We start from the raw sequence: 18067 nt of genomic DNA on the forward strand, positions 1-18067 counted from the left end.
TATAAAATAGTGGGATTCATTATGGCTCAACAAAGTCCCTTTCCGTGTGATCTTTTCAAGTGTTTGTTAAAAAACAAAATCAACCATCGGGACACCAAGAATCTCTCCAAAGGTAACAGAACCTGAGAAGATAATAACTAAGCGAGAACTCTGCACATTTGGCAATTTTCCAGCCAATTGACAGCAAGGCAAACACCTCTGTCCTGTCTGCCACAGTCCTCTTGTCAGGGTTGGCTGCTGTGCCCTGCACCTTTGTCCAGCTCCGCCCAGCGCTGTCTGGCTGGGGCCCCTCTTGTCTGTCCATCCACCTTGGAGTCAGCTCTACCCCTTGCTGAGATGGGGCTGCCCTGGCTATGGCTGTGGCTGAAGCGGCTAGGAATATTCCTGCAGGTGGCTGTGGAGGTGGCTGTGGGCAAGGTGTTGATGACACTGTTCCCAGAGAGAGCCAGGCGGAACATCCTGGCCATGGGTGAAAAGACCGGCATGGCCAGGAATCCCCGATTCTCCCCCGACAACTGGGTCCCGACCTTCTTCAGCATCCAGTACTTCTGGTTTGTCTTGAAGGTCCGGTGGCAGAGACTGGAAGACAGGGCTGAGCTTGGGGGGCTGGCCCCTAACTGCACGGTGATCCGCCTCTCGGGACAGAAGTGCAACATCTGGGATTTCATTCAAGGTCAGCAGGCTGCTTCTGCTGGGGGCTTGGAGCAGGGGGGCCGGTGGGATGGAGAAGTAAATTGGAAAACACCAAACTTTCTATCACTACTCAGGCTGCTCCTGTGGGGCTTCCTGTCCTCCTGCTCAGGGGCGGAATTCTCCGAGGTTTTCTCTCTCAGCTGGTATCTGCAGAGTTCATGTCACAAGCCATCCACTCTGGCTTTCCAGCCTCTTGGTGTAGGCAGTTCATCTTTATCTGATGAAATCCTTTTCAGGCTCTAGTCTGACATACAGTGCCACTTCCTGCAAGAAGCTAGTCCTGACTTCCCCAGGTTTCCCTTGTTATATGCCAACCAGCATCTTCAGCTTTACTTAACAGCACTGAAGGTTTGCAGCTATGAATGGGCACCTAAGTTTCACCTGCCACCCTCACTAGCCTATAAATTCCACAGCAGGGACCATAGCTGCAACCCACTACAGTGCCCCATGTCTGATGTGGGCACAGAGTAGCAAGAGAAAATCTCTCAGCCCTCTGGCCTCTTCCCCATCTGCTATAAAGGTCTGTCTGGGTTCTGGAAGCCCTAACTAGTCCTCACTGCTCCTCTCTCTGACAGAACTCTCTACTCAAGTTCCTGACTCTTTTCAGACTCCACTTGACGGCTGCTAGATCACGTCATCCTAAGTTTGCGGGGATGGGGGTGGGGGGTGTCCTGTGGCATCCCACATCTACATTCAGAGGATCCCTGGCCTCAGACTGGCATTCACTGTCCTCCCTGGTCAAGCTTGGAACGTTCACCCTAATCTTTCACGAGAACTCCATTAGACCAATGTGGGGCTTTGCCACCTGGGCTTGGCTTCTCTGTGCCGTTGCAAACACCATGAAATGATTTGGAACACCGTGTGTGTGTGTGTGTGTGTGTGTGTGTGTGTGTCTAGCCGCTTTCCTCTATGCACCAGCTCTCATCCCTCATCCTCTGAGATGCCACCTCAGATCTTTCTAGCGACAGAGACGCTCTCTCCCTTCTGGATCCAGGGTTCTCTACCTGACCTTCTCCTCAAAGAACTGCCACTTCCTACCTGGTTCCCACCACCCCTGCTCCCCACCAGCAGAGCTCCTCAGGAAAGAGCTGTGCCGGACTCAGTTAACCCCCTGGTTTCCGAGACACGGGGGTAGCCCAGTGCTTTTCAGTGCATGTTCTTTGGGACCCAAGCCCCTCGGGAAAGCTTCACTACATAGAGATCCCCAGCCAAACCAGTATGGAAACCCCACATCCTGTGTCCGTTCCTGTGATGACATGAGACAAGAGGGCATGTGGCGGGTCCAGAGAGGTTTGAGACTTAAAAGCAGATCTGTAAAACAAGCCCCCACTCCCAACACTCCTCTCTCTCTTCAAGGAAAGCCTTTGCGCAGTGGGCTGATTCCCAACACCACCCTTTGGGAAATGCTGCTCTGACCGTGCCCTCTTGTCCCTAGAAGGGGAATGGAGAGACCTAAGAGGCTGAGCTGACTGACTGACTGATTGAGTGGCCAATCAGACCCAGGATCACACCTCTTACTCCCCTTTCTCAGTGAGCCGTCCCTGCCCGCGCCAGACTGTCTGCTAGACCTCAGGAGCCTAGGCAAGACCCTGCTCCTAGGCTCAAGGGCTTTAGGGCTCCACAGCACAGAAGGACGGAACAAGATAATTCAATGATCCTGTGAAATACAGGGGTCAGGGAGGGCCAGGAGGGCGGGAGGGTCAGGAGGACCTGACTGCCTTTAGGACTTGGAAGGCTTCCTGGAGGAGGTGTGTTTAGAATATGAGGAGACTGTTCAAAGTAGAAGAGGAAGGGCAGGTCTGTCTGTCCCCTTCCTCCCTCCCCCCTCTTCATTAATGATTTTAAAGTATAACATGAAAAGAATCTTAGTCAGCCAACAGTTTGCACACGAGCACTGACGATAAGGACAATGGGCCAAAGCAACAGCGAAACCCTGTCTCGAGAGAAAAAAAAAAGAAAGAAAAAGAAAAAAGAAGAATAGGAAGAGCAGCTTTTATGCTGTGTCTGCTGTGTGCCAGACACTGGAAGAACAGAGCAATGTCCTGGGTGTTTATCCGAAAATCAGGTCCTTGAAAGTCACCCTGCCTCAGGGCCAGCTCACGGAATCCAGGGTATCAGTTAACTGTCCACTCTGACTTAAAAAGACTTCAGCTTTCCAGGCATGGCAGCAAACACCTGCTGTCCAGCACTAGGGAAGCAGAGGCAGGAGGATTGGAGTTCAGAGCCAACCTGGGATGTGTAATGAGAGCTACATTAAAAACCACTGGTTGGGGACATGCTCAGTGGTGGGGCAACTTCCCTAGCATACCCAAGACCCTGGGTCTGATCTTCAGTACAGAAATAAGAACGCGTCAGGCATGGTGATAGGTGCCTGTAATCTTAGAACTCTGGAAGTGGAGGCAAGGGGATCAGAAGTTCAAGGCCATACTACCTTGAGAGTTGTAGGCCACCATGGTCTACATGAGATGCCCATTAAAATAAAGAAAGTGGGATGTGGTGAGCTGGAGAGATGCCGCCGCAGCTGAGAATGGTTGCTGCTCTTCTAGAAAGCCCAAGTCTGGTACCCAGCACCCACGTCGGGCAGTTCACAACTGCCTGTAACTCTAGTCTCAGGGGATCTATCTACCTCTCTGTTCTGGTCTCTGCAGACACTCGGACACATGTACACATGTGTGTACACACACACACACACACAAATAAGCCCTTTTTAAGAAAAGATAAAGGAGTGTACACTTTGTGCCTGATCCCTGCAGCTGCATCAGAGAAGAAACCATGTGAGAGGCCGAGCTAGACCACCTAACCTTCATTTATAAAACGGAGTTGGCTTTCAGCACCTTGACCCGGTGTGCCCTGAAGTCACTGGCACTGGTGAAACAGACATGAATGCCGCTGGCCTCTGCCCCAGCATGCCAGAGGGAGAAAGATGGCCCTGAGCAAGGATGCACACACACAGTATGTGTGCACTCCTGAGCACCACACACGTGCACAGCGTAAACTTGGGTCTGCAGTCTCTCCAAGTGCACAGAGGACGGTTTCTCTAGGGGACAGCCTGGACCAGAGGCTCAGGCGCTGGCCCGGGAGGCATGAGCATGAGCCCAGCCCAGCGGCACTCTAGAACGGTTTCCTAGTCATGCAACACAGCCGACCTAACTTCAGGTCCTTACCTGACACCCTCACGATGTGGACTGTGGCCTGTGGACACCAGCAGGACACCAGACATGAACACCCATCCTTCCCCTTTCTGCTGCCAGGTCAGCGGGGCACCAAGTGTAGACTTTGACCACCCCCCCACTACTCATCACCATGACGACCACTCTCTGGATAAGTAAACAAATGAGTCTGTCCCTTTTAGGGCCTGTTGAATTTTTGCCCACTGAAAGCAACATTCCGGAAGACTAACATTTCAAGCTGGTCTGACCTGAAAGCACTTTTCTTATCTGAAGAGCGAGTCTCTAGGGTCATTACAGTCCAGTGATCAGCCACTCGTCAGTGTGACTGGCCTCGGAGCCTCCCCTGCTAAGGCCAGGGCCTCCTTGTCATGTGGTAAGGGATCATCAGGCAATCAACTGTCTGAGAGAAGGCCCCACTCTGGGACCTCCTCGGGCCACCTAGGAAAACAGTCTGCAAGCCAAACAAGGAGGGCTTTGTGTCTGCAGAGAAACCAACGTGACTACTTCTCACCCTGAAGGCTGAAAACTTTTTTATTTAGCATGTGTTTACATGTACTCATGCCACAGTGCACACGTGGGATCAGGGGACAACACAAAGCAGCACGTTCTCTCCTTCCACCACGTGGGTTCTGGGAATCTAACTGAGGGTGTCAGGCATGTCCGCAAGCACCCTTACTTCTGAGCCATCTTGCTGGCCCCGTATTAGAATATTATAACCACTCATGCTTCTCCTTTTTCTTGACTATTAGAACACTCAAGGTCAAGTTACAGCTCTGTCATAATGAATGCACGGTGGCCGGGGACTCAGCTCAGCATGTTTGAGGCCTTGGGTTCGATCTCCAGCATCGCCAAAAGCTAAGCTGAATTTCCAAAGGCACATAGCACCCGAGAGCCTCTTTGCCCTGTTTTCTCTCCTGTTCTACACTTCTCAGAAGGCCAGGATCTCTTCCCTTGGTTACTATTTGCTATTTCAACATACATGCAAGCTGCTTCAAATCCTGTGCAGAAGAAGGGAGATGTGTAACTGGTGACATGAAGTGCAAGTCAGCTGAGGAGCCCTCTGCCACCATCTAGCAGCCTGTCCTTGGGTTCTGCCTGCCCCCTGTCTGTGCGTTAGCTGATTCTCCCACCTCTCCAATGCTGCCCGCCCCTACCTGTGCACTAGCTGACGCTCCCACCTCTCCAGTGCTGTCCGCCCCTGCTGCTGGGGCAGAGGGCATTCCTGCTTCTTCTGTCTTTCACATAGCAAAGCTGGGCACTGTCTCATCAGTCACACAGAATAGGGAATTCCACATGAGAGAAAAGACTAAGGTCAGACGGGCAAGAATTACAGCAAACACCTGCCACCCTTGCCTTACAGCTCCAGGACTTCCCACTGCAGCTAGAATAATACCCAGCGGCTCCTGCTCTGGCCCATGGCAGTCTATGCCAACTCTGTCCTTGGTGCCCCCCTGCCAGGTTCCAGACAGTGGTCTTGCAGGGCCTTAAACAAACTGGGCTCTGTACCTCCTTGAGGACTTTGTCCATTGACTGGCTTTGCCTGGAATGCCCTTCTTCCATTCCCAGGGCTGGTTTGTTCCTGCCCTTCCCCCTCTCAGGTTGAATGGCCGCTCCCCAGAGGCCCTCCCTGCTGCACATGTCTGCCCTGGGTCATTCCTCCAGGATCTCTTTCTTAACATTTGTAACAGTTTCACAACACTTCACTTACTGTCTACTGGCTTGTGGCTAGTCTCCCTGCTGAACACACCTCACTGAACATGGCATCTGATGGCCTTCCCCACAAGCTTGAACCTCTGCGTCCAGCTGGGTTTTCATCCTTGCGTCTATATTTAGTTATTAAACCTTGTGGGACAGTGGATGAGCTCTGAGGGCTTGGACCCTCAGCCCACACAAGTACAGCTTTTTTCTGAACGCCTGAGGCATGTCCTCTGGGTCTCTGCTATTGCTGGGTGTGCCTTCCTGCTTCCACAGTGGCTGCTTCCTGCTTCCACAGTGGCTGCTGCCACCTTCTGCCCCAGAAGGGGCAAGATCACTGACCAGGAAAGGCAGGATCTGCTATGTTCCTGGCTGAGAAGGTTTTGGTCTGGAGGGGATGGGAGACACATGCAAAAGCCCACTGAGCTATGGGGCTACAAGATGACCATGGGGGGCCTGTTCTCACCCTTCCAATGTCCTTGGCTTAGGAGAGGACGGCATTAAATAGCAGTGTCCCAGCTGATGAGAGAGACCACAGAAAGCATGAGGCATCTGCTAAGCAAATTTAGCAGCATCAGCTTTGTTTCTGAAGATTTCATTTTGCAGCAGGTCCCACCCCTGTTCCCTTTGAGATGCGCTCTATGCTGTTTCTCTACCCGAGAGCTCAAGGAGTAGATACAATGGTGTACATTTGCTGAGGGTCTAGTTTGTACCACGTACCGTATTAAGGTCTTAGCAGCATTAGTTTACCTAATCTTCATAATGATGCTGTAAAGTGTGTATTCTTTTAAGATTTATTTTTTTATTGTGTGTGTATGTGTGAGTGCCTGTGTATCTGTATGTGTACCAGCTGTGTGCCTGGTGCCGTAGAGACCAGAAGAGGGAGTCTGATCCCTGGAACTAGAATTGCAGGTGGTTGTGAGTCACCTAATGTCCTCTAATGTGGGTGTGGAGAACAGAACCTGTGCAAGGTCAGGAAGGGCTCTAAACTACTGAGCCATCATCCCAGCTTCCTGTAGAATGTGTATTATCATGTCCATTGTGAAGGGAAACTGAGGCACTTTTCATAGAAAGAGCACTGACTTCTAAGTCCATTTGAACTTCACTGCTGACCTGCTGTGTGTGGGTGCTGAAGCAAGTTCATAAATTTCAGATGCTTCGTGAAAATGAGAGAGAATTGCCAGGCCTGGTAGTGCACTTAAGAGGCAGATCTCCGTGAGTTCAAGGCCAGCCTGGTCTACATAGTGAGTTCCAGGCTAGCCAGAGCTACATAGTGAGACCTTGTCTCAGAGAGGGGGGTAACTGCTCACCTAGAATATTAACAACCACACTGCATGGGGGATGGATATCTGCCTACTTTATAAACTGCAGTCTGAGGGGAAGGGACTCTTCTGCTATTTTAATTACCATCTAGCATCTACAATGGTCACTGAGACCCCTAACAAAATGTCTGGTTTCAGGGGACAAAAGCCAGGTTTAGCCCCCAGTAGCCATGGTGTGTAGGCTTGGGCGCTACACTATGCCCAAGACTCATCCAGCAGGGACAAAAGGGACTCATCCCACAGGGCCAGAGAGGACAGATTTGCACGCAGGAGGGAAGATGCTACATGCAGAAAGAAAACTGTGCAGGTTGTAGCGCCCAATGGCTCCTTCTCTTGCAGGCAACCGACCGCTGGTGTTGAATTTTGGCAGCTGCACCTGACCTTCGTTTCTTTTCAAATTTGACCAATTCAAGAGACTTGTAGACGACTTTGCCTCCACAGCAGATTTCCTCATCATTTACATTGAAGAAGCTCATGCGACAGGTACAGAGACTCTGCCTCCTCTCCTCCCACCCCTCTCTCTCCCATCCTCTGAGCCCACCTTATAGTTGGCGGGGGAGGGGGAGGAGGAGGGAGGACCAGAGAAGCCCTGCACTGGCTCTCCCACCACCTCTTCCCCGCCCCACACAGTCTGTTTTTAATCAGGGCACACAGAGCAGAAGTTTGAAGAGGAACATAGACAAGGGTGGAGGGGGTGGGGGGGGCAAGGGTGTGTGTGTGTTCCAGGGAGGGCAACTGGTTTGAACTCATTTACAAGGAATTGAGACCTGCTGTGTCACAAATGAACATGGCTGCCCTATAGCTATTTTTCAAGATATAGCCTAAGATCAAAGAGACATTATGCCTGTCTGGATCATAGCTCACCAAACTTTAGGGAGGCCCCAGGCTCCTAGGGGCCCTGTGATGGCGGACACCTTCACAGATCTGGATTGAGATCTAGGAGATGACTGCCTCTGGAGTGAGGACCACACTCAGAGGAGCACTGCTATAGGATAGCTCTTACCCGAGGAAGCTTCTGTTCTCGTTCACATCTGGGGGACAACTAAAATATCATGGGCTAGTAAGGGCGTGGGTATGCGCATGCTCTTCTCTGCAGTTTTATGTGTGTGTAAACTTCTTCATGATAGAATTTCTAAAGAACAGCTTAGGCAGCAGGAGCTCAAGCACAAGGCACAGTGACTCTCTTTGTGAGCAGTGGGCCCTGGGCAGTCCACTGAGATCTATGAGAGTCTCCATAGCTGAGATGAGACAGGGCATGGACAGTCCCCAAGATGACAGAACTGATTAGGTCCTGGGGTGGCACTTCTCAGACTTCCATAAGGTCACCTGGAGATCCTACTAGGATGCAGGAGGACAGGAGTGTGGCCAGGTGGAGCCAGGGCAGCTGGTCCAGGGACCACACTTTGAGGAACGGAGTCGGGAGGACCCAGCTTTTATTTCCAGAAGAACAAGTTGCTAGCTGTAGTGGGGGTGGGATCACCCCCAGCACTGGCTTGTGGTTCTGATGCCTGCTGCACTTTCCCTGAAGTCAGACCCAGCAAGTCCCACCCTTTCCAGAGCCCAGACCTGTCCATCTGAGCCACAGAGGAAAGGCTTCCTGTCGCTGCCCTGCCGTAGTCACCCCTGCATCTTGCTCCCTTGCGGCAGACAGTTCTTTCTCCCCGCCTCATACTCTGAGATGTTTTTTTTTCTTTTTTTTTTTTCATTTTGATTTTCGAGACAGGGTTTCTACGTAGCTTTTTGGTTCCTGTCCTGGATAACTAGCTCTTGTAGACCAGGCTGGCCTCGAACTCACAGAGATCCACCTGCCTCTGCCTCCCGAGTGCTGGGATTAAAGGCGTGCGCCACCACCGCCTGGCTCTAAAATGCTTTTTTCTGTCAGTTACACAGAACTGGACATGAACTTGAGAGAGAAAGTGTGCAGAGTCAAGTGTCCACCAACCCTAGCCAAACTCGGTTGGTTGGCTTTCCCATGTTTATCCAGCTAAGATGCATGGGCACAGGGCACCAGGGTGTGGTCACAGACTGGGTTTTAGACCTGGGTGTGAGTCCTACTCCATCACATGCTGGCCATATGACTTTGGTCAACCTTCAGGCTTGTTTCTCTGCCTTAGAGACCATGTTCAACCTGCACTGGCTCTGCACTCAAGCTGGTGCCGGAGCCAGCAAGAGGGAAATAAGGTACCTGCAGCTCCTCCTTCCTGTAGGCGCTCAAGCTGGAAGACGCTAAGGACCCTGGGATCGAGCTTGAGAGTGATAGAGACCCATCAAAAAACCTAGGCAGGAGAGTGGCAAGGCCAGGTTTGCATACTGGAAAGAACAGCATTGTGAGAAAGAGTTAGGGAAGGGAGGTTGTCTAGATTCCACAGTAGTAGGGTTTGTTGTTGTTATTGTTGTTGGTTTTCCCAGACAGGGATTTGCTGTGTAGCCCTGACTGTCCTGGAACTCGCTCCATAGACCAGGGTGGCCTCGAACTCACAGACATCCCCCTGCCTCTGCTTCCCAGTGCTGAGATAAAGGCGTGTGCCACCACTGCTCAGTCACTCAGCCAGGGTAGTATAGTAGTTCTTAAACTGTCTTGTACATTAGAATCACAGAGAAGACTATGAAAACACACACTTCAGAAACTGTTCCTCTATGGCCTAGGGCAGGACTGGGAATTCCGGTGACTAACAGCCTCCCAGGGGGCCACACACCTGGATAACCACTGCTGTGACCTTTGGCTTTAAATGCAGTTGAGGCACCAGCAACCTCAATAGCTACACTCTCCCTGCCCCCCTCGACAGGCTCTTCCTTCCTCTATCAGAGCCCGGCATAGCTCAAATGTAGGCTAACAATCAAGAAACACTTTGCCCAACCGCGTCTCATTGAAGACCCGAGGTCTGTCAGTCAGCATCCCAGGTAGCGCGTGAGTTCTCTGGTAACCCCTGTGTGGCCTCGCATTTCAACTCTGACAGGAGACTTGACTGATCTGCTATGTTCAAAGTGGGTGGGACTGAGACCATGGTCACTGTGTGTCACATCCACAGGGCTGCAGCCTAACCTTCCTCTTGCAGATGGCTGGGCTTTTAAGAACAACGTGGACATCAGGCAGCACCGGAGCCTCCAGGACCGCCTGCGGGCGGCACACCTGCTGCTGGACAGGAGTCCCCAGTGTCCTGTGGTGGTGGACACAATGCAGAACCAGAGCAGTCAGCTCTACGCAGCTCTACCCGAGAGGCTCTACGTGGTACAGGAGGGCAGGATCTGCTACAAGGTGACCTGGGCTCAGAGGTCCAGGGAAGGGTAAGGGGTTGGTGTCCCAGGGGCAGAAGAGGGAGAGCCACACCTCATTGCTTCTCACCGTGTGACCTGGGAAGATCCTTTCACCTCAAAGCCTTCCTGTCTTTTCTGTTGCAAAATGAGATTGGTCTCCACCCAATGCAGTGTGAAACGTGTCCCCGAATTGCCAGTATCTGAGCAGAACTGTAACCTCCTGCCTCAGCATCCAGAGTCTGGCTTAGTCCTTATCTCTTCTTCTTGTTTAGTATTTATTATTTATTTTATTACTATTTATTTATTTTATTATTTGTTATTTGAGACAAGATTTCTCTACATTGCTCTGGCTGACCTGGAACTCACTCTTTATCCCAGGCTGGGCTTGAACTCACAGAGATCCACCTGCCTCTGCCTCCTGAATGCTGGGATTAAAGGTGTGAACACCATGCTCAGTCTTTATTTTTAATTTTTTAAATTACATTTTTTATTTATCTTTCATGTGTGAAGGACAGCATATGTATGTCACTGTGAGTGTGTGTGTGTGGGGGGGGGGTGGTCAGAGTGTAACCTGTGGGAGTCAGTTTCTTCTTTCACCAGATGAGTCTTGATAGTCAAACCCAGGCCATCCAACTTGGCAGCAGGCCATTTACCCACTGAGCCATCCCAGGGGCCTTTGGCTTTAAGATGAGTGGGAAAATGTTTCTATTTTATCCATGGTGCTCAGGGAAAGGATAACTTGCCCAAGTCACCAGGCAAGCAGAAGAGGAAGGCTCTGGAGCTGTCACTGCTGAGAAGGACCTGGTGACTAGAAGCTAGAAATGAAGTAGGAAAATGACTTGGAACCGAGTCAAGCCAGCCTCCTAGCAATGGTTTCCTAGCCACAGTTCCCCCCTTAAGGTCTCTGTCGTAAGAGGGTAATCATAGCTGTGACTCATCAGGCACAATTTGCCTACCCAGAAGGTAAAAGCTAAAATGTGTAGTTCTGAGTGGATTTCAAACCTTGAGAACAGACTAGGAATGCCTAGTCGCATAGATGACAAGCTGCCTCTACAGTCTGCTGGTAAAACAAAGAACAGTCTACAGATGGAGCCCCAGGGTGCAAGGGTCACAGTAGAAGACCCATCTTCCCTTCTCCCTGAAACCTCATCTTCTGATGCCACTATTAAGGCAAACTGGGCACCGAGTCCCTATCCTGCTGGGCAGGTAAAAGAAATGCAGAATGCACTTAAAATGACCCCTGACTTACGTCAAAGGGATCCGTAGACTAAAGGCTAAGAAAGATCCAAACAAGAGCAGTGGCGATGGAAAGATGGGTCAGCCATTAAAGAGCTTGCCACACAAGCACAGGGCCTTGAATTTGGTACCCAGATCCCATGTGAAAAAGCTGAGCCCAGTGGCATGCATTTGCAATCCCCATGCTGGGGACTGGAAACAGGCAGATGGACACTGCCCTGGACTGACAATCTCACACAGACATCGTTACTGGGTTGCCAAGACTGTAGACAGGCAGATCCCTGGGACTCAGTAGCCATGGAGTCTAACCTAATTGGTAAGTCCCAGACCACCGAGAGACCTTATCTCAAAAAACAAGGTTATAGCTGGAAAGATGGCTCAGCTGTTAAGAGCTTGTTCTGCTCTTCCAGGGGACCTGAGTTCAGTTCCCAGCTCCCACTGCAGGCAGTTCACACCCTCGGGTAACTCCAGCTCCAGGGGTTCTCACACCTTCCTTTGGACTCCAGGAGTATTTGCTCTGGAGTGCACATCCCCCTTTCTATATAGAGGATGGGAAGAGAGAGTCAGAGAAAGAGAGAGAGAAAGGGGGAGGGAGAAGGAGAGAGAGAGGAGGCGGTGACATTAAGCTGCTGAGAGCTCTAAGATCCAGAGCAGAGGTCAGTGAAGCTTTTCTGTCGATGAGTAAATATTTTACTTTATGAGCCAAGTTTCTGAATCCACAGCAATTTGACGCTGCTGTTAGAACACCGGAGCTGTTGAGAGCAACATGGAAATGAAAGAGCGTGGGTGTCAGGATTGATCTGGCTCTCAGATTTCAGGTTTCCAGCTTTTGGGGGAAGCACAGGCTTTTCTGAGGATTTGGCCTGCTTGGTCCTTGAGCTGCATGAGGAGGGAAATTTGTTGAGAATATCGGAAGCAGGTGTGGGTAAGGTGTGAGGCACATTAGGGCAAGGCATGAGGGGGGAGGAAATTAAGCATTTAGACAGCCAGAGAAATTCATCTTCCCCCAAAGGCCAAGAAGAGTCACAGGAAGGTTTTGAACAGGACAGGCATGATCTGATTAGATCTGCACTTTAGAAAGATCACTGGTGTCTGTGAAGAGAGAACAAAGGGATTGGGGACCAAAGACAGAAAGTACCACAGTTGCCCCAATCAGGATGGAGAGGATTGAGTGAGGGCGGAGGGTCTGGGGAGTCAGAGGCGGTTCTGCAGAATGGAAAGAACTCAATGTGAAGGTTGGTGTTGCAAGGACTTAGGGTTTTGTCCCCTTCTCCTAAACCTCTGTCATTTTGCCTCTGGCCTCCCTCCTAATTCCCTGCCCAGTCTTCAGGTTAAATGTTGGTGACACTCTCCACAATTTCCCTGAGCAGCGTGACCTACCTCAAGGCTGCATCTGCCCTGTGTTGACAACTCCATAGATATCATTAGCCCAGATCTCTCAGCCAAGCTGCAGACGTGACATTGGATGGGATCGATGACACCTAACTCGTCTCTCTTGCAGGGTAAACCTGGCCCTTGGAACTACAATCCAGAGGAAGTCCGCGCTGTCCTGGAAAAGCTTTGCACTTCATCTGAACACACGCCTCAGCTCTAGAGAACCAACAGGGTTCCCCAAGCTTGGCACTCCCCCACCCCAGTCCAGGTGTCCTTTATCTTTGACCTGTGTTCCCAGCTGAACTACCAGCTCAGATTTTTCTGATCTAAACAAATAACTCCCAGGGAGGCAATGTAGGTCGCAGCAGACAACCAACACAAATCGTTACAACCAAAAAATAAAGCAATACTGAGCAGTTGGCAAAAGTCAATGCTCGGCTCCGTGCTTTTCCCACAGTGGAGACCAGCGCAGTGCGCAGCATCCTCCGGCAGCAGGGCACTGAAGCGCCACCGGCAGACTTCTGGTGTAGTGACTCTTCTAATGGTGTCAAGAGCTCCGACGTGGCGTCCTCGACATTCAGCCAATCCATCTGACCAAATTTGTCACTCTGAGAATCAATCATTTAAAATGCAGAACAGTTCTGTTTGTGTGTATTTTTTTTTGTACCAAGCAGGGGTTATATTTCTACTTGTTAATGAGAGAGAAAGTGTGAACCAAAGACAATAGAAACCCTTTCCTGGCCAAAAGATTGGAATCAGTTGGTATCGTTAGTGGTAGGTGTTTCCATGGCAACACATATCTAATTCTCCTCAGGTTCTCTGGTGCTGACCAGAAGCTTCATAACTTTCACCAAACCGAACACAGGCACCAGCTAAAGCTGCCATGCAGGCCCTGTTGAAACTCTGTCCCACTGACTCACATGTCTCTTACTGGTCCTTCGTGTTAGATGACATTGGACTGACGGGCAACCATGGGTCCACCTGTTGTGACTGCTTCTTTTCATATTTGCTTATGATGGTCACAGTGTAAAGTACAAACAGCTGTGACTTGATTTTTAAAAATGTCGTAAGAGGCAACAAGCTAACAACAATTAAAATCTGTCTATTTTGAGTGGTGTCAGTGTGATCCGTACATCTTCTTTTCTGACTTGTGTTGGCCTGATCTATCTTTTGTGATACCCACATGTCACTTCATCAGCTGAACTAACATAGGCTGGAGGGGTTTCGTTCTAGAGGAAGAACACTCACACATGGCCTGTGTCAGATGTGGGTATTGTCTTGTGAGAGTTGCTGGAGGAGTGTAACTGTTCATATCACAACAAAACATCTTTAAAGGTGATGAGAGAATGCACGTGGGAAACACACCAGCATACAAACAGCTTCTCCTTGACTTTGCCTCGGGGGCTACACTTTAAACATTTTAATGTTGCCTTTATTTATCCATTTGGGTGAGGCAGGATCTAGTTATAGAGTCCAGATTAACAGTGAATTCACAATCCTCAGACTCCAAGTAGGAACCGAAGGTGTGTATAACTGTGTCATACCATTTTACACTTACATGTACTTGGTTTATTTCATTTGAGACAGTGTCTCACTTATCTCAGGCTGGCCCCCAACTCTAAGATAGCCACAGCTACCCTCAAACTGATCCTTCTGTCCCCACCTCCCAAGTGCTGGGGATAAAGGCGTGTGCCACGATGCTTTACTGCTTTACTTTCAAAAAAATTAGGCCAGGTATGGTGCTGCACACCTTTGATCTCAGCACCTGGGAGGCAGAGCCATAGGCAGGTGGATCTCTGTGAGTTCAAGACCAGCTTGGTCTACATAAAGAGTTCCAGGCCATCCAGGGCTATATAGTGATACTGTATCTCAAAAAGGGGGTAGGGCTAGGAGGCCCTGTTGGTCAGAGGTTGCAGTCTCCCATGGCCTGGCAGCTCTCTCTGAGCTCGGCAACATGAAGGACTCCCTCTCATTGGTGGAAGGTGCCCCATTCTCTACCTGACCTTATTTGGAGATCTCCCAGCCCGGATGCCTGACTTACCTGGGTATGACCCTTGATGCAATTCATTGCAGAAGTCTTCCTCCTGCTGCCCACGGTAATTAGACATGTGTCAGGAGCTTTACAATAGGTTCATGCTTTCACAGATGATAACTGAGACTTGTACTAGGAACTTCACGAGAGGAGCATGCTGTTTAATGCAGATTAGGTGATGCCTCAGCCACTGTCCCCATCCTTTAAATCTCCCCTCACTCTGGAATCAAGTTGAGCTAGCTCGCTGAAGCAATATCCCAGAAGGCTCTTTCTGTCATGTTCAGAGACCATACAAAGTTCTCTGTCATTGCTTCTGCCCCTTTGTCCTCATGGACTGGTGGCCAATGGACCACAAGGAAAAAGGGAACCCCAGGTAGTTGAGAACTCCTTATTCTTATAGAAGGCCTGGGTTTGTTCCTAGCACCCATTCAGTTGGGTCACAGCCACATGTATCTCCAGCTTCTAGGGGTCTGATATTCTCCTCGATCTACAAGGGTACTCCAAGATAACACAACAAACAGTCACACAGACACACATACACATACTCAAAATAAAAATCTTTTTTTAAAAAAAATTATTTACTATGTACACAGTGTTCAGCCTCCATGTATGCCTGCTATGTACACAGTGTTCAGCCTTCATGTATGCCTGCAGGCCAGAAGAGGGCACCAGATGTCAGTACAGATGGTTGGGAGCCACCATGTGGGTTGCTGGGAATTGAACTCAGGACCTATGGAAGAACAGTCAGTGCTCTTAACCTCTGAGCCATCTCTCCAGACCCCTCAAAATAAAAATCTTAAAAAATAATAAATAACAATAATAATAAAGAGATGGATCAGTGGTTAAGAATCAATCTTTGCTGTTCTTGCAGAGACTATGAATTCAGTTTCTAGCACCCTATGGTAACTTACTGGCGTATATAACTCCAGTTATATTGGTAGTGATGCTCTCTTCTGGCTTCCTTGGGTACCAGACACACACACATGGTACACTTGGTACACATACATGCAAGCAAACACTCATACAAGCCTCAAACTCTAGGGTCGCCATGGCTATTCTCAAAGTCCTGATCCTCCTGTCTTCCTCCCAAGTACTAGGATTATAGACCTATGCCACTCTAAAATAAATTATTTCTTAAAAAGTAATAGTGCTGGTGTGTGGTGCACGCCACTTGAAGGATGAAGCAGAAGGATAAACTGAGGCCAGCCTGGGTTACATAAGACTCTGTCTCAAACAAAGCCAATAAAGCCCTCCAAATCAGTTACTAATTACTAGTTACCATAGGCACCTTCAGATGTATTCTCAAGTTCTTCTATCCCCTTTCTTAGTTAGGGTTTCTACTGCTGTGAAGAGACACCATGACCATGGTAACTTTTATAAAGGAAAACATTTCACTGTGCCTGGCCTACAGTTTCAGAGGTTTAATCCATTATCATCATGCTGAGACGCATGGCAGCATGCAGGCAGACATGGTGCTGGAGAAGGAGCTGATAGTTCTTCATCTTGATCAACAGGAAGTGAACTATTTGCCACACCAGACGTAGTTTGCTGAAACTGAATCTCTAGACCAGGCTGGTCTTGAACTCACAGATCTGCCTGCCTCTGCCTCTCAAATTCTAGGATTAAATGCATATGCTGCCACCGCCCAGCTTTAAGCTTTTCTTTAATTCCTTTTTACAAGTTGAAAACCTATCTGGTCGGGTTCTTGCCCTGAAGTCACCACTCCCTTTATTTCATTTCTTAGTTTGTTTATCTCTCTGAACAGAGAATTTGGCTCCATTACACTTCTTGGCTCAGCTTGCTCAATTTCATTATAAATCTTTATAAGCATGAACACTAGTAACCACATGACAGAGTCTACACTAGGCTGTCTTGAGAGTTCATTAATTCATTAATCCAACTCTCTTCACTTTAGCCTCAGGCAGACTCTTTGGACAAGGACAAAAAGCAATCACTTTCTTCACCAGCTGCAAGTCCACCAGAAACCACTCCCCTGTCATCAGAAACTTCTGAGGGTCTCGTGCTAAACACAGGAAAACAAGTTGTTTGCTCAGAGCAGCTGGCAGGGGGGTCACAGGAAATTCAGGGTCTGGGGGTCCACAGTCCTCAACATATACACACATGTATTATATATTCATATATGTGTATATATATATATGTGTGTGTGTATATATATATATATATGTATATGTAAAGCTAACTGAGTAGGAAGGAGTGAAAGGGGTAGTGGAGACAGGGTGCCAGTAAGCAACATTGGTCCATGGTCTCTGATTCCAGGTTCCTGTCTGGAGCTCCAGCTATGACTATCCTCAGTGATGGACTGCGACCTGGAAGTGTAAGAGGGAAAACCTCTTTCTCCTCCATGTTCCATTTGGTCAGGGAGTTTATTACAACAACAGGAAAGCAAACCACAATGGCATTTCAGGAGGCTAGAACCACACCGCAGAGAGAAGCAGGGAATGTGACTGCAATGCTTGAGCTTGATTCTATCTGATTGATGTAGTGCGGTGGTGGCTACGGTGGTGGTGGTGGTGTGCGCACGTGCGTGTGTGTGCGTGCGCACGCACATGTGCTTATGTATGTGAACTTGCTAGATCTAGATTCCAAGAATAAACCCATTTTGCTTGCCTACCATCATGAGTTCAGTACTAATGACCCATTTAGTAATATTTAGCTCTCAGAACCACTGACCTAAAGGACAAAATTCATTACTGGTTACCACTCTGGTTAGTTAGCAGCATGAACCTGGGAGAGTGGGCCTAAAACTGAGGCGGAGTAAAGTCACAAAAGCCAACTTGATTCAGAGCATCAGACAAAGGTATACCCTGAAGGCTAAGAAGAGTCATTTGAGAAAGGGGTTCAAGCACAGGGACAAGCCACATGTGGCAAAAACATGTGTTTCCATAGAAATGTGAAGAGCAAGAGCTGAAGTCAACCCAGTCCTGTCCTCTACACCTGGGAGGAGCATGAAACACATTCCAAGAACGAGTCCGCGTTTTTTGAAGACGCCGAGGTCACAAGACTCTTGTTTTCTTGGCCTTTTCTCACACAGCTGCATTCCCGAATTGTGTTTTGACACATTACTACATATATGCTTCCTTCCTTCCAGTACTTTTTCTGGTTTGTTAAATGGGATCAAGTCTAGACTTCTGAATGCTGGACAAGTGCTCTCCCATTGAGCTACACTCACGGTATGGGTCTGTCTTTGAAGGGAGGGCTCCTGCATCACCATCTGCTTGTCTGTGAGGCTTTAACAGATACGAGTCATCTTACCCAGAAATGCCCAAGAG

At 49.2% G+C, this 18067-nt stretch overlaps 1 protein-coding gene across 3 annotated transcripts; it reads left to right on the forward strand.

Moving 5' to 3' along the window:
• The first annotated feature begins 336 nt into the window (after positions 1-336).
• Positions 337-13705, forward strand: Dio1 (iodothyronine deiodinase 1). Of its 3 annotated transcripts, none has more exons than XM_041652925.1 (4): positions 337-673; positions 7220-7363; positions 9937-10136; positions 12873-13705. In XM_041652925.1, the coding sequence occupies exons 1-4, from the start codon at positions 337-339 to the stop codon at positions 12963-12965; spliced, it is 774 nt and encodes a 257-aa protein (XP_041508859.1). In that variant the 3' UTR covers positions 12966-13705. The 3 variants fall into 3 exon arrangements, with proteins under 3 accessions (XP_041508859.1, XP_041508861.1, XP_041508860.1); XM_041652927.1 differs by having other exon boundaries at positions 337-481; XM_041652926.1 differs by lacking the exon at positions 7220-7363.
• The last annotated feature ends 4362 nt before the right edge of the window (positions 13706-18067 follow it).

This window comes from Microtus oregoni, unplaced genomic scaffold (genome assembly GCF_018167655.1).
Source record: "Microtus oregoni isolate MIOR12 unplaced genomic scaffold, Mior012 000005F_ref0000423, whole genome shotgun sequence".
Lineage (NCBI taxonomy): Eukaryota > Metazoa > Chordata > Mammalia > Rodentia > Cricetidae > Microtus > Microtus oregoni.

Bases quoted from the DNA above. Each gene is read 5' to 3' on its own strand.
- Dio1 (XM_041652926.1), top strand. From the start codon at position 337: ATGGGGCTGCCCTGGCTATGGCTGTGGCTGAAGCGGCTAGGAATATTC. The intron at 674-9,936 runs GTCAGCAGGCTG...TTCCTCTTGCAG, and splicing joins CATCTGGGATTTCATTCAAG to ATGGCTGGGCTTTTAAGAAC. The intron at 10,137-12,872 runs GTGACCTGGGCT...TCTCTCTTGCAG, and splicing joins AGGGCAGGATCTGCTACAAG to GGTAAACCTGGCCCTTGGAA.